Source organism: Sceloporus occidentalis, unplaced genomic scaffold (genome assembly GCF_023333645.1).
Source record: "Sceloporus occidentalis isolate IW3139 unplaced genomic scaffold, rSceOcc1.0.p SCAF_308, whole genome shotgun sequence".
Classification (NCBI taxonomy): Eukaryota; Metazoa; Chordata; class Lepidosauria; order Squamata; family Phrynosomatidae; genus Sceloporus; species Sceloporus occidentalis.
In genome coordinates, this window is record NW_028317288.1 from 102,587 (window position 1) to 118,194 (window position 15,608).

At 51.4% G+C, this 15,608-nt stretch overlaps 1 protein-coding gene across 1 annotated transcript in view; it reads right to left on the reverse strand.

Moving 5' to 3' along the window:
• Positions 1-13,791, reverse strand: part of LOC149274945 (AT-rich interactive domain-containing protein 3A-like) — a 51,981-nt gene extending 38,190 nt beyond the window's left edge. The window contains exons 1-2 of the mRNA XM_089505073.1: positions 13,441-13,791; positions 13,260-13,334 (exon numbers count right to left, since the gene is read on the reverse strand). Coding sequence (XP_089361199.1) covers positions 13,260-13,334; positions 13,441-13,791 — 426 coding nt within the window. The remainder of the gene's footprint in view (positions 1-13,259; positions 13,335-13,440) is intronic.
• Positions 13,792-15,608: the final 1,817 nt, after the last annotated feature.

Below are 15,608 nucleotides of genomic sequence, written 5' to 3' on the forward strand. Positions count from 1 at the left end.
TCACTGTTACCCCGTCACTTCCCTGTCACCCTCCCCGTTACCTCCCTGTCACCCTCCCCGTTACCCCGTCACTTCACTGTTACCCCGTCATCTCCCTGTCACCCTCCCCGTTACCCCGTCACTTCACTGTTACCCCCGTTACCTCCCTGTCACCCTCCCCGTTACCCCCGTCACTTCACTGTTACCCCGTCATCTCCCTGTCACCCTCCCCGTTACCCCGTCACTTCACTGTTACCCTGTCACCTCCCTGTCACCCTCCCCGTTACCCAGTCACTTCACTGTTACCCCGTCACCTCCCTGTCACCCTCCCCGTTACCCCGTCACTTCACTGTTACCCCGTCATCTCCCTGTCACCCTCCCCGTTACCCCGTCACTTCACTGTTACCCCGTCACCTCCCTGTCACCCTCCCCGTTACCTCCCTGTCACCCTCCCCGTTACCCCGTCACTTCACTGTTACCCCGTCATCTCCCTGTCACCCTCCCCGTTACCCCGTCACTTCACTGTTACCCCGTCATCTCCCTGTCACCCTCCCCGTTACCCCGTCACTTCACTGTTACCCCGTCATCTCCCTGTCACCCTCCCCGTTACCCCGTCACTTCACTGTTACCCTGTCACCCTCCCCGTTACCCAGTCACTTCACTGTTACCCCGTCACCTCCCTGTCACCCTCCCCGTTACCCCGTCACTTCACTGTTACCCCGTCATCTCCCTGTCACCCTCCCCGTTACCCCGTCACTTCACTGTTACCCCGTCATCTCCCTGTCACCCTCCCCGTTACCCCGTCACTTCACTGTTACCCCGTCACCTCCCTGTCACCTCCCCGTCACCTCACCACCTTGTCAGATCTGGGACTGAACGCGGCCGGGAATAACGTCCGGTTAGAGTGTAAACTCTGAGTGCCAAACATACAGTAACAGAGGGTTGGGCCCATGAGCTTACAATCTATCATATGGAGGCCTCAGACGTGCGCTCTGCCCCTTAATGCATGCATACAGCGCAGGCGGCCATCAGAGACCCCGGGGGGGGGGGGGGGTCTTTATTACCATCTGTTTCTTACATTCTTTTACCCCCCCCCCCCCCCGTCTGCCCCGAGGCAACAACTTCCCATAAACACAGAGAACAGGAGGAGCGACTCGTTCCCGGCCACTGAGGGTTAAAGCGGCCATGAACAGGTGTGAGCCCCTCATCTATTACCCCTGACCTAAAATAACAAGGTCCCCTGACAGTGCAGGGAGGGGTCAGAGGTCGTCTTTCAAGTGGTGGCCTGATGAGGCCTGTTATTTAAATTCAAAACCCGGACATTCTCTTTAATTACCCCGAGGGGGAGGGGCAAGAGGGGCATCACACTGCAGCCAGCGACATATTTACCCTCCGCGCCGCCCATGGAGTGACAGGATATGACATCATCACGCAGCGCCTTCCAATGCAGTCTGTGCTGAGCCTGCGCAACCTCCATGGCGGCCCCTAACCTGCTCTGTCAGCTCTGGGCCCCGTAATCTCACTGTATTAGCTTCTACCACTTCTGCTGGGAGGCTGCTCCACTCATCTACCACCCACTCAGCAAAGTCACATTTATACCTTATGTGAAGTTTTGTTTTTGGTGAAATCTCCTCTTAAATTGATGGCCTATTTTACCCCTGCAGGGCTGTGGTCTGGGGCAGATGCAAAACCCGCGGAAAGAATAACTGCCCCTGCCCTAAACTCCCCGGAGCAAATCAGCCCCAACAGCAATGGGGAGGAATAATCACGCCGATCCTGAGAACAGGAAGTTAATCTGACTGCTGCTCCCGCGCCGTTTGCTTATCTTCATATGTAAACAGGTCCCAACGTAACAGCCCCACGGCGGGCGATGCAGCGGGGTACGTGGTGCTGCGGCGGGGTAGCTGGTGTAGCCCCCCGGGGTATCGGGTGCTGTGGCGGGGTATCTGGTGCTGTGGCGGGGTATCTGGTGTAGCCCCCCGGGGTATCTGGTGCTGTGGCGGGGTATCTGGTGTAGCCCCCCGGGGTATCTGGTGCTGTGGCGGGGTATCTGGTGTAGCCCCCCGGGGTATCTGGTGCTGTGGCGGGGTATCTGGTGTAGCCCCCCTGGGGTATCTGGTGCTGTGGCGGGGTATCTGGCGCTGTGGCGGGGTATCTGGTGCTGTGGCGGGGTATCTGGTGTAGCCCCCCGGGGTATCTGGTGCTGTGGCGGGGTATCTGGTGCTGTGGCGGGGGTATCTGGTGTAGCCCCCCGGGGTATCTGGTGCTGTGGCGGGGTATCTGGTGCTGTGGCGGGGTATCTGGTGTAGCCCCCCAGGGTATCTGGTGCTGTGGCGGGGTATCTGGTGCTGTGGCGGGGTATCTGGTGTAGCCCCCCAGGGTATCTGGTGCTGTGGCGGGGTATCTGGTGTAGCCCCCCGGGCCGCGCTCCATATCCTAACCTTATAAACACGGGATTAACCCTCTCCTGGCCATGCTGCTTGATATCAAACCCGTCCCCAGAGACGGAGGATCCCAAGGGCAAAGTCATCGAGCTTTTATTGCCCCTATCTGCCCCAATTAGTAAATCCAGCTTTTATAGAGTACATTGTGTACAGAGCGGGGCAAAGTCTACCCGCCGCCGCCGCAATCCGCTCCCTAATCAGCCGGATCACAAATAGCGTCCATAGATCCGCTCGGGTTTAACCCTTCCAGCTACACTCAGCACCAAGCACATCATCGGCACATTCCTTATAGAATGTCTGCATTCACACCAACATTCTACGGGGCTCAACACAAAGAGAGGGGGAGAGGAGAGAGAGGGGGGAGTAAAGAGAGAGAGGATGGAGAGAGACTGGGAGAGAAGAGAGAGGGGGGAGAGAAGAGAGAGATGATGGAGAGAGACTGGGAGAGAAGAGAGAGATGATGGAGAGAGAAAAGAAGGGATGAGAGAGAGAGACGGGGATGGGAGAGAGGAGAGGGGGTGGGAGAAAGAGGAGAGAGGGGATGAGGTAGAGATGGGGAGAAAAGAGAGGGGATGGGTGAGAGAAAGGGGAGAGAGGAGAGACGGGGAGAGAGGAGAGAGAATCTGCCACCCGCTCAGTAACTCTGCTCTACCCCTTGTTTTGAAACATTGACTTTTCGCCAACACCCTAAGAAACTCTCGAATCCGTCAGTAACCATGGAAACTCGGCGTCCGGATTGTCTCCTCGGAAGATTCCGTAGTTTCCGGTAACTTCTCCGCCGGTGCCCCGTCTGCTCGGCAGAAACGGTTAACTGGGCATTTTTACAGATTTTACGGGATTTTATTTTATATATTTGACCGGGAGGTTTAACCCCTTCCTGCCCTGACTCCTGCCCGGGGGGGGGGGGATTTTCTGACCTTGTAAAGCTGTAAGTGTCAGAATTCCAATTTAACGAAATTCCACGTTAATAAAGTTAATGTTTACTTTATCCGCTGCTATTAACCCCTCGTTACACCGGCGGAGAGCCGGGAGAAGACAGAGAGGAGAACAGAGAGAGAAGGGCACAGGCTGCTGACTGGGCCTGAACAACACACCTAACACTGATTGCAAGCTCTTCCGCCCACTGACTGTCTCCTACTGACGTATCAGAGATATCGGGGGAGGGAGCTCCTCGGTTCCGTGGCTGTACGGGCCGCTCCCCTAAAAGACCAGCTCTTTTGGCACAAATGAGTGTAAGACGCATGGACTGACTTACCAGAAGAGGTGGTCAACAAGCAAGGAAAGATGAGGGGGGGTAACAAATTCCACGTACCAACCAAACGTACGAGAGGCTGAAACCCCCAACTCCCACAATCCCCAGGCAGCCAGGGCAGCTGCAGTTCATAGGTACGCTGCCCATATTCTGGCTTTTCTGCACTTCCTGGGATCACCTGATACATCATCTGCCCCGGAGCTCACCCCCCCACCCTGATTAAATACCCCCCCCCCACTGCAGCGCTTAATATTTAACATCATTTATAGACCCCTCATTAATAAACGCTGATCTCTCCATCCCTGCAGATCATTAAACCCACAGCCCGGGGGCAGCGGGGCAACTGGGGGGGCAGCGGGGCAACTGGGGGCGTTCTGTTACTTACTGCTGGGGGTACAGTCTGCGATTTGATCCTCACATTGGCAGGGCAGACAGTACAGAGACCCAGAACCCACCAGCAGATCGGCCCAATCCGGCCCCCGTCTAGTCGCCCGTTTCTCCTGCTGTAAAGACTCAAACCTTAATCAGTCGTTGAACTTCTGCTGGGAGGCTGCTCCACTTATCTACCACCCTCTCAGTAAAGTAAAGGTTACTACGTGTGGCTTTTGAACGCGTAACAGAAATCCTAGAGACGCTGCTTCAGGACTAACAACAGGGGCCAAAAAAAGAGGATTTGGGGCAAAATCAGTCCTATCACCATAGCAAACCAACCGAACCATGATGGTGACAGCATAAACCTGCACCAAACCACTTTTTTGTGCTCAAGCAACTTTTGGTGGCCCCCGGGGGCCATTGGCTGGAGAGCTCAGATATGGCCTTTCCGTGTCCATGCGCCGTCAGTGCTCGCTTAGGGGCATCCCTCCTGAAGTGACGGCGTATGCTGGCGATATACAAATCAACACACTGAGCCGTGAGGAAAATTAATGGGGAATCTATGGGTTTTGGGGCCAGAGTGGCCGGGGGTGTCGGGAGGGGGGGTGTCGGGGCCCCCGGGGGGTGATCGGGGCGGCTTCTGTTATCGGACTGGTAGCGGTGCTGCAGGGGCTGCGCATGCGCGCGATCCGTCTCCGGCAGCGCTGGGTTACTGTCGGCCGCTCTCCAGCGTTGGCCGCTTTCCACGCAGTTCTGGCAAAACACCAAAAGCTTTGACTTTCTAGGAAATCCCTCGGCGGCTGCCAGAGACGGCAACGCGGCGGTAACCCCCGGCAACCGGGCCGCTCCGAGGATCCCCCCATACTCATTCCATCCCAACAAGAGACTTCTGAGGTCTCCGAGGGTTGCGTAACTTTACACCTCTGTCAAAGTAAAGGTTTTAACGGAAGACTTTATTATTCCGGGGGAAGTGCCGATAGCACCGGCATATACCGGCTCTGTGTAACTGCCCCAGCGCCTCGCACCGGCATATACCGGCTCTGTGTAACTGCCCCAGCGCCTCGCACCGGCATATACCGGCTCTGTGTAACTGCCCCAGCGCCTCGCACCGGCATATACCGGCTCTGTGTAACTGCCCCAGCGCCTCGCACCGGCATATACCGGCTCTGTGTAACTGCCCCAGTGACTCGCACCGGCCGTTACCCCCGGTGCCCCCCCCGCACCCCCCTATATAAAAAGGGTCTAAAAGTGGTCTTGTCTCCATGGCAACTAAGGGAAGGGCGGGCAGACGGGCACCAGAGCAGCTGCCCATACATTGTGCCCATTAAGCTGACGGGTGACACGCACATGAGTAACGTCACGCGTGTTGCGGACACGTGGCAGCTGTTTTCGTGGCAGCTGTGCGGCGGATGCATGCGTGGCGCGTCTCATGTGATCAGAAGTAAAGTGAGGACCTGCTCGCCCTGCACAGGCCCCCGTCAGATGAGAAAGATTCCACCCCTGCCGGAGGGCCGCTCCACGCACCCACTGCCTGCATTAGTGTGCACGCGCGGCTGCGTTTAAAGGAACTGATGCGGTTTTGGGGGATTTTGTTTCACTTTGGGCTCCGGGGAGACATTTGCTGGAAGACGCAGCCCCCCCGGATAAACAGAGAGAAGGGGATTCAGGACCCCCCCCCCGAGTTACCCCCGACCCCCCAAAAGTGACACAAAGAGATGACCCCAAACAAAGAGTCACTTCCCAGACTCCAGGGCCTTATTTACTAAACTCGCTCACCCTGCCTCAACCTTTAACCTCCGCCTGACTCTTCCTCAGGTAGAAAATGCCCCGGGGGCAAAAAGAGCTTCCAGTAACAACCAGTAATTTAACAACAGCAGGGGGGGATTAATGGGGAGGAATAATCCAGCATAATGCTGAGAACAAGACGTTGATAGTCCAGCCGCAGTGCTCTCGCGTGTGACAGTCCGGCGGCTGCGCTCTCGCGTGTGACAGTCCGGCGGCTGCGCTCTCGCGTGTGACAGTCCGGCGGCTGCGCTCTCGCGTGTGACAGTCACTGCTGCTGCGCTCTCGTGTGTGACAGTCCGGCGGCTGCGCTCTCGCGTGTGACAGTCCGGCGGCTGCGCTCCTCGCGTGTGACAGTCCGGCGGCTGCGCTCTCGCGTGTGACAGTCCGGCTGCTGCGCTCTCGCGTGTGACAGTCCGGCTGCTGCGCTCTCGTGTGTGACAGTCCGGCGGCTGCGCTCTCGCGTGTGACAGTCCGGCTGCTGCGCTCTCGCGTGTGACAGTCCGGAGAGGGACCCCTGTGGCGCCTGCGCGACTCACAACCAGCAGCAATGGGTTAATGCATTCACTCTGGACATGAATTCTGGCCATTCTGGGGTTAAAGGGTAATATGGGGTGGTATGGAGGGGTAATTATACCCTGTCGGTGGGGGCAGGGAATTTAATACCCCCCATCCGTGGCACACTTGACGTCAGATGACCAAATCTTGATATTTGGGGTGTTCTGGTGATGAACAGGTTAATTGTGGTAACCCCCCTGGGGCAGATTGAGGAGGCGCGCGGGGAATGCCCCCCGGGGTTATCGGCGGGGGGCCGTGGGCAGGTGTCGCGCTGCGTGCGTCGGGGAGGAAATCCTCGCACGCTTCCTCTGTGCTGGACGGGGGCCAGAAAAACACATGGAGAGCAGGAGCCGCCGAGTCACAGCGCGGCTCCACAGACCACGAGATCGCAGCGTCTCGTAGAGTGTAAGCTCACGTGTGCAGGGCAGGAACTTTGTATAAAAGTGCCATAAGGCTAGAGTGCAAGCTCACGTGTGCAAAGCGTGTATTCACAAACAGATCAAACACGCTTCCCCTTATTTCACAGGAAAAAAAGAGACCGGAATCTAACACGAGAGCGTCAGAGACGGAACGGGAGGAAATTACTTTACTGAGAGGGTGGTGGACTAGTGGAACAGTCTCCCAGCAGAGGGGGTAGAGGTAATACAGTGAGGGGGGTTTAAACGAGTTATTATTCCAGGAGTCAGTTATAATGAGTGAATCTGATGGGATCTTGTGGTCTGGCTCAACACAACTAAAAGCAAAATAAACCAGCTGGACAGCCAACATTTTTACGACTTTCAGTATATTTCATCATTTCTGTCGTTATTATTTTTATTATATTATTATTACCGTATATATTATTATATATTATTATTAAATTATTACATATTATTTTTATTATATTATTATCTTATTATTACCGTATATATTATTATTATTATATTATTATATATTATTATTATATATTATTTTTATTATATTATATATTATTATTATTATCACGACGGATACGTTCCCATCACCCGCATCCGAGAGGAAATACAAAGTACCCAAAAAACGGGGAGGTTGGCACGTAATCTGTGTAAGACACATGCTAGGTGTAGAGTGTCAGCTCTTCAGGTTCAAATGATCCATGCCATGTCTGACTTTCCGGGTCCTTTGGGGAGACACCCCCCCCCCCCCGAAGTGGGCTTTATTCTAGTTAACCCGTTCTGTGCCAGAGCCAAGGCGTGTCCGGACTGAAGGGGTTAAACAGGAATGTCGGTGGGGAGGGGGTGGCGTGACATCATGGGATTTAATAGAGAATGCGTGCAGGGGGGGTGGGGAATGCGGCTCATATGCTGAGGGAATTATTTATGGTTTAGCTGATACTTGTCAGCTACCAGTTAAATTCTTCACATTGCCCACAGCAGGAGGGCCGGTGGGGGGAAGGGCAGCAGATAGCCCAGGTGGGGTAAATGCAGGTCGGGGCCCCGGAGCCCCTATGGCACGGTATAGACAGCAAAGCGTTTACTTGCCAATTAGGGGTTTTTGGGTTTTAAAAAAAAAAAGTCAATTTTGTCAAATAATTATAAAATTTAGGAACTGAGCCGTTTTAAGTGAAATCCCCAGAATTCTATATAAAACAAGCAAAAGAAAGTTTAGAATTTCTGGTATTTTAAGGGTTAATCTGCAGATTATTCTAAATAATAATTACATTTAAAAAAAAAAAAGAATAAATTATCCTCCAAAAATTCACATTTTCTTCCCAATTTTGTTCATTATATAAATAAAGGGAAATTTCAAAAGCTTTCATTTTTTGCTTTTTCGTACATTGGAGAACCGCGCTGACTTCTGATGTCACTTCCTGTATCATGTCTGCGTTTCGATGCATCATCTCGGAGAACTGTGCTATCTGATGTCACTTCCTGTATCGTGGATGATTTCTATACATCATAGCCGAGATCCATGCTGATATCTGATGTCACTTCCTGTATTGTGGATGTGTTTCGATACATCATATCCGAGATCCGCGCTGATTTCTGATGTCACTTCCTGTATGGTGGATGTGTTTTGATACATCATATCCCAGATCCTGCTCAACTGACCTCTTCTACTGGGAGGCGGGGCCGGGGCGTCTCGCTGGTATCTCAGATAACTCCTCAAGGGGGCAATCAGACAGCTGTCCTCTTTAAATTATAACCCAGAACCCGGGCGGCAGATCGGCCCCATCCGGCCCCCGTCTAGTCGCCCGTTTCTCCTGCTGTAAAGACTCAAACCTTAATCAGTCGTTGGTCTCGTCTTAGATTCAGGAGCCGGATGTCTATCCCATGCATGTTTAATACGGGGAGGTCTCGGAGGTCTCTGTGGTCTCGGGGGGGGGGGGGGGGGGGGGGCACTCATTTGCTGTCACATTAAAGGCTTTTATCAGGTTCATTCGGCCTCTTCCTAGAGACATTTCCTTTCTGCACCTCGGCTAACGGCAGAGGAAGCGAATAATCCACGTTTACGGCTCCCAATAAAGCGAAGGCGTGAGACGGGGGCCACGGGTGGGGGTCGTCAGGGTGATAGGCGTGAGCTGGGAGGGCACGGGTGGGGGTCGTCAGGGTGATAGGCGTGAGATGGGGGGGCGTGAGGGTGATACGCGAGACTGGGGGCTGAGGGTGATAGGTGTGGGGGCTTAGAGTGATGGGTGTGGGCAGGGGGGCCCGGGTGGGGAGGTGATAGGCGTGAGACGGGGGGCCGCGGGTGGGGGCTGAGGGTGATAGGTGTGGGCAGGGGGCCGCGGTGGCCGAACACATGTCCAGATCAGTCACGCGGTGTCCCCCCCCGGCAGAGCTGATCCCTCCTCTCTGTTACATACAGGAATGTGTACAGCGCTACGCAATCTGCAGGCGCTACATAAATAAATCTTCCTCCCAGAACGCAGCCCGGATCATCCGGGGAATCCGCTGAACGCGGCCGAGAACGTTATTTATTCATCCGTATATCGCCGTCATATCCTGCGGCGCCGTACAACGGGATTTCACATTGTAACGACGATATACGCATTTATCTATACATTATACAGAGGCAGGTCACTGATTTATCTATACATTATACAGGGGCCGGTCACTGATTTATCTATACATTATACAGGGGCCGGTCACTGATTTATCTATACATTATACAGGGGCCGGTCACTGATTTATCTATACATTATACAGGGGCCGGTCACTGATTTATCTATACATTATACAGGGGCCGGTCACTGATTTATCTATACATTATACAGGGGCCGGTCACTGATTTATCTGTACATTATACAGGGGCCGGTCACTGATTTATCTGTACATTATACAGGGGCCGGTCACTGATTTATCTATACATTATACAGGGGCCGGTCACTGATTTATCTATACATTATACAGGGGGCCGGTCACTGATTTATCTATACATTATACAGGGGCCGGTCACTGATTTATCTATACATTATACAGGGGCCGGTCACTGATTTATCTATACATTATACAGGGGCCGGTCACTGATTTATCTGTACATTATACAGGGGCCGGTCACTGATTTATCTGTACATTATACAGGGGCCGGTCACTGATTTATCTATACATTATACAGGGGGCCGGTCACTGATTTATCTATACATTATACAGGGGCCGGTCACTGATTTATCTATACATTATACAGGGGCCGGTCACTGATTTATCTATACATTATACAGGGCCGGTCACTGATTTATCTATACATTATACAGGGGCCGGTCACTGATTTATCTATACATTATACAGGGGCCGGTCACTGATTTATCTATACATTATACAGGGGCCGGTCACTGATTTATCTATACATTACACAGGGGGCCGGTCACTGATTTATCTATACATTACACAGGGGCCGGTCACTGATTTATCTATACATTATACAGGGGGCCGGTCACTGATTTATCTATACATTATACAGGGGCCGGTCACTGATTTATCTGTACATTATACAGGGGCCGGTCACTGATTTATCTATACATTATACAGGGGCCGGTCACTGATTTATCTATACATTACACAGGGGGCCGGTCACTGATTTATCTATACATTACACAGGGGCCGGTCACTGATTTATCTATACATTATACAGGGGCCGGTCACTGATTTATCTATACATTATACAGGGGCCGGTCACTGATTTATCTATACATTATACAGGGGCCGGTCACTGATTTATCTATACATTATACAGGGGCCGGTCACTGATTTATCTATACATTATACAGGGGCCGGTCACTGATTTATCTATACATTATACAGGGGGGCCGGCTCACTGATTTAACTATACATTATACAGGGGGCCGGACACTGATTTATCTATACATTATACAGGGGGCCGGTCACTGATTTATCTATACATTATACAGGGGCCGGTCACTGATTTATCTATACATTATACAGAGGCAGGTCACTGATTTATCTATACATTATACAGGGGCCGGTCACTGATTTATCTGTACATTATACAGGGGCCGGTCACTGATTTATCTGTACATTATACAGGGGCCGGTCACTGATTTATCTATACATTATACAGGGGCCGGTCACTGATTTATCTATACATTATACAGAGGCAGGTCACTGATTTATCTATACATTACACAGGGGCCGGTCACTGATTATCTATACATTATACAGGGGCCGGTCACTGATTTATCTATACATTATACAGAGGCAGGTCACTGATTATCTATACATTATACAGGGGGCAGGTCACTGATTTATCTGTACATTATACAGGGGGCCGGTCACTGATTTATCTATACATTATACAGGGGGGCCGGTCACTGATTTATCTATACCGTCTGACCATTACTAACGCTCCTCTCTGTTGTCTCTTGCACAGGAACATACTTTGAATTCTTTGTTTTTCCTCCCCTTTGTGAGCAGGTTTAGTAAACATGCAGGTCCTGCTCCAAACAATGACCTTTGGTGACCTTTCAGGCCACAGAGCCACCCACGGCAACGCCTTAACCCTTTCAGGTTACTACAACCTTATTAACAGCTTTAAACAGACAGACACTATATCCGGTACATATACTGCCCCGAGAGCTCCGTATACTGCCCCGAGCGCTCCGTATACTGCCCCGAGAGCTCCGTATACTGCCCCGAGCGCTCCGTATACTGCCCCGAGCGCTCCGTATACTGCCCCGAGCGCGTCCGTATACTGCCCCCGAGCGCTCCGTATACTGCCCCGAGCGCTCCGTATACTGCCCCGAGCGCTCCGTATACTGCCCCGAGCGCTCCGTATACTGCCCCGAGCGCTCCGTATACTTGATATAAGCTTGGCACGTGGTGCAGATTTTTGTCGCCATGTCCTCAGCAAGTGAAGAGTTAACAATGCAGGTTTACTTTTCTTCCATCATAAGAGTTCATTTTAAAACTATTACCCCCCCATCCTGCCCCTGCCCACCCCGGCCCACCACCGACACCTGTAACAACAGCAGCACCGGGGGGGGACACACGCCGCCAACCCATGCACTGGCAGCACACGCTTCCCACGCGGCATCACTCTTATCATTGTTAGTTTATAGTATAGTTCTGACACAGTCCGTGGCGCTGCACAACAGAGTGACCCCCGCGGCCGAGACAGACAAGGAGAGCCAAACCCGAGACTGCTGCAAACCGTAATCATCTCGTCTTAGATTCAGGAGCCGTATGTCTACCCATGCATGTTTAATACCCTCACTGTATTACCTCTACCACTTCTGCTGGGAGGCTGTTCTACTTATCCACTACCCTCTCAGTAAAGTAAAACTTCCTTCCATCTCAGTCTCTGTGCTTTGAAGGATTCATCTCCTTCTCCTCCGAATCTGCGCTGTTTGCCCTTTAGTGTTTTAGGATAAAACAGATTTCCAAGACTAAAATCCTCATCATCCCTCATCCATCTAATGATCTCTCTCTGGGGCAATAAAGACAGGAGGGGGGGGTCTGGTCTGGACAAGATCCACAAATGGTTACCCCCGCCATGTAATGCCACCCTCAGGCACCCACAAGGGTAAAAAGAATGTCAGTGCGATTTGGGTCCCCTATAAAGCTCATTTGTTGAGGGTTAGAGATACCGTCTCTGCGGGGTGTGGGATTTACCAGAAAGCCCTTAACCACATCCCTTTAAACCCCTCTAATTGCTCCGTAACGCGGCTGCAGCCCCCCGAGACACTCGGGGGATTAGGGGCCCGCAGGTGCCAAACAAGCAGAGCCATCTAGCTGCAGCAACTCGGCCCTCCGGCCCGTGGAGAGCAGACCTCGCGGTTACTATTTGCGTCGGTCTCTGACGTTCTGCTTCCACTTCTTCCTCCCCATTTTTCACGCCTGCGACACCTTTATACCCCCCTCCGCGTCACGGTGAGAGGTTACTGACACGGTTGCCCCCTCTCTCTGCACCCGGGGCAGATCTTTAAATGAGGCTTAAGAAGCCGACCCCCGACGGGGTAATAACCGATAAAGCGAGGGGCACAGAGGGCAGAAGCTGCCGGCACGTTCCGGAATGGAGGCAAATACCGGCAATGAGCGGCTGCACACGCTCCCCATCCGCCTGCGGCCGCCGGAAGCCTCTGATACGTTCTGATACCGGCCCCCCGCAGTCACTTCACGCGATCGAAGCCCCCGAAGAGGTTTGCTGAGTCATCATTTCTCGTTTCCGCTAAACGGACCGATTGAGTGAGAATGTGGCCGGCGACGCGCGAGCGTCCCTGCTGCCGGGGCCCCCTGATTTACATATAATATATATAATAGCTTTCAAACAAACGATTCCTGGGCTACTGATGGAATATTCTGGCTACTTAGTGAAAAAACATAGAACTTACCCCAAAACCAGCAGACGCAGAGACCCCGACCACAGCCAAATAATATGTATCAAGATGGTCCGCCTACCTGCTTAAACTGTTCCTCGTAGGTCCATTCGTGATGCCCCGGGTTCTCATTGGGCGAGACAGTTTGTGACTGGCCCTGGGGCAGTTCATCGGGATTTGGGGGGACCGACCCTAGGCGGCCCGTCTCGAGGAGAACCGGGCTGCTGTAAGCCTGAGGACATCTCGCCATCGTCCCTCCTCGCCTTCCTCCTCATCCATCTCTCATCGTCGTAATCGTCCCCCTCGTCCCCCTCGCTCCTGTTTCTTGTCTCGTCCTCCTCCGATCTCTGAAGGGCCGTCCGTTGGAATATAAGAGGGGGCCGGAGCTGGGTCACTCCGGGGCCGGTTATGGTTGTACCAGCGGTGGCTGAACTTGAGGGAGAAGTGGCCGCCGCGGCCGCCGCCGCCCTCACACGCGGCCTGGTACTGCCGTATGGCGAGCGCCTGCTGCTGGATCCGTGACTCCACCATAGAGGCAGCTCCCGGTCCTTCTCCTGCCTCATCTTCTCCTCCAGGGCGAGACGCGCCGCTTGCTGCCGCTGCAGGTTCTCCATGACGGCCTCCAGCCTCATCCCACCAGCCGCCGCCACCAGCAGAGACCGCCTGAGAAGTCTGCGAGGGACGGGGTGCGGGGAAAGGGGACGAGTGGTGGGAAGAAGTGGAAACGAGAAGGGAAGGGAGAGATTGGGAGAAGAGAAGGGTCAGTCTGCTAGAGGCAGAGGGGAAAGTTGGGGGCAGAAGTGGGGGCGAAGAAAGGAGAACAGACCAAGAGATCGGGAATTTGGAGTTAGAGGGGCAGTAAAACGCGGGGGCAAGAAGGGAGGGTAGAAACAGATTGAAAGTGGAGAGGAGTCAGAGGTTTGGGGGCAGCAGGCAGATGACACCGCGGTGGGAGAAAGTAACACGTTGGGGGAGGAAAGGAGACAAGAAACAAATAAACGAACAAACAGCAAGAGAGGAGAACGAACACCAATTACGGGAAAACGAGCCACAGAAATCCGTATTAGCATAAAAATGATAAAATATATTAATGGGGTGAAAAAAAACGGAAGAAAGAAACGAGAAAAGAGAAGTAAAAATAGATAGAGGAAGAAGAGGAAGCAGAGGAAAAGAGAAAAGGAAAGGCGTCGGGGGAGGGGGAAAAACAAAGAGGTTATTACAATACAGAGTATACCAGCCTCACACATCATCACCTGTCTGCACATATCAGCGCCGAGCGCACCACCTGTCTCCGAGTACTGAGTGTGCACTCACACTGCATCGATCTACTTTCCTCTGTACAGTACATACAGACATTTAAACATTTACAGCCACAGAAAAATCCTCGTCACAAAAACGTTTTGGGTGATTTTGGGTCACAATCGCGTTTCTTGCCCCGCGGGTAACAAGCTGCGCATCGATTGGCTATCCGGGCTGCACCCCCTGCAGATAGAATTCTATTTATATTTATACCGGAAACGGCCAATTTCTGTACAATTTCATCAGGAAATCGAGTGAGCTCCGCAGTATTATTAATTATGATGTATTATTAATCATTATTATTTATTATTATTTTTAATTATTATTGTTATAGATCAGATCCTATTCGGGGAAAAAAGGATAGAAAAATCGTTTTTTAAAAAAAAAGTTATTTTGCATCTTTCAATTTGTAATTTTAGGGAAACTATAGAAATCCTGTTGTAATAATAATGTTGTTTTAAGCTTTTGAATATTGCAAATAAAAATAAAATTCACCATGTCCTGTATTTTTTTTTTATTTTTTTTAAATGCATCTTAAAAATTGTGGAATTATTCTATATGGCTAATAAAAAAACTAGGGTTTAAGATTTGTGCAGGATTTCAGACGCTTTTGGGTTAGAAAATATATTATCAGTTAATCTTTATTTAAATAGCGCCAACTGATTCAGTATAATTTTTTTAAATCTTGTTATTATTTTTTTTCTGAATGCTAAAAAAAAATGCAAATCCCCCAATTATCTAAATCCCAGGTTTACATTTTTTTTTTTAAAGAAATAAGGATTAATAGAAATGTTGAACCCAAATATTGGAATTTCACACAAAAATATAATTATTCTTACGAAATTTGGAAATTACGGAAAAAGGGACCAAAAAATGTCTTCCCGGCTGAAACCTTTTTTTTTTTTAACATTCCGATATTTAATTTTAATAATTTATCTAACAATCAGTGTGGGGGGAGGGGCGTTAATGTTTTCTGGCCGTTGTGATTCGTTATTGGAGCGCAGGCAGTTAGCGCGGTGATTTACGGTAATCGCCCGCTATGTAGACAAATGTCAGCTCCTCGGTTCGCTTGACCTCATTGTTGTCAAAGTTGTAACAAGTCGGACAAGTTTTAGATTTAAGTAAAATGTAG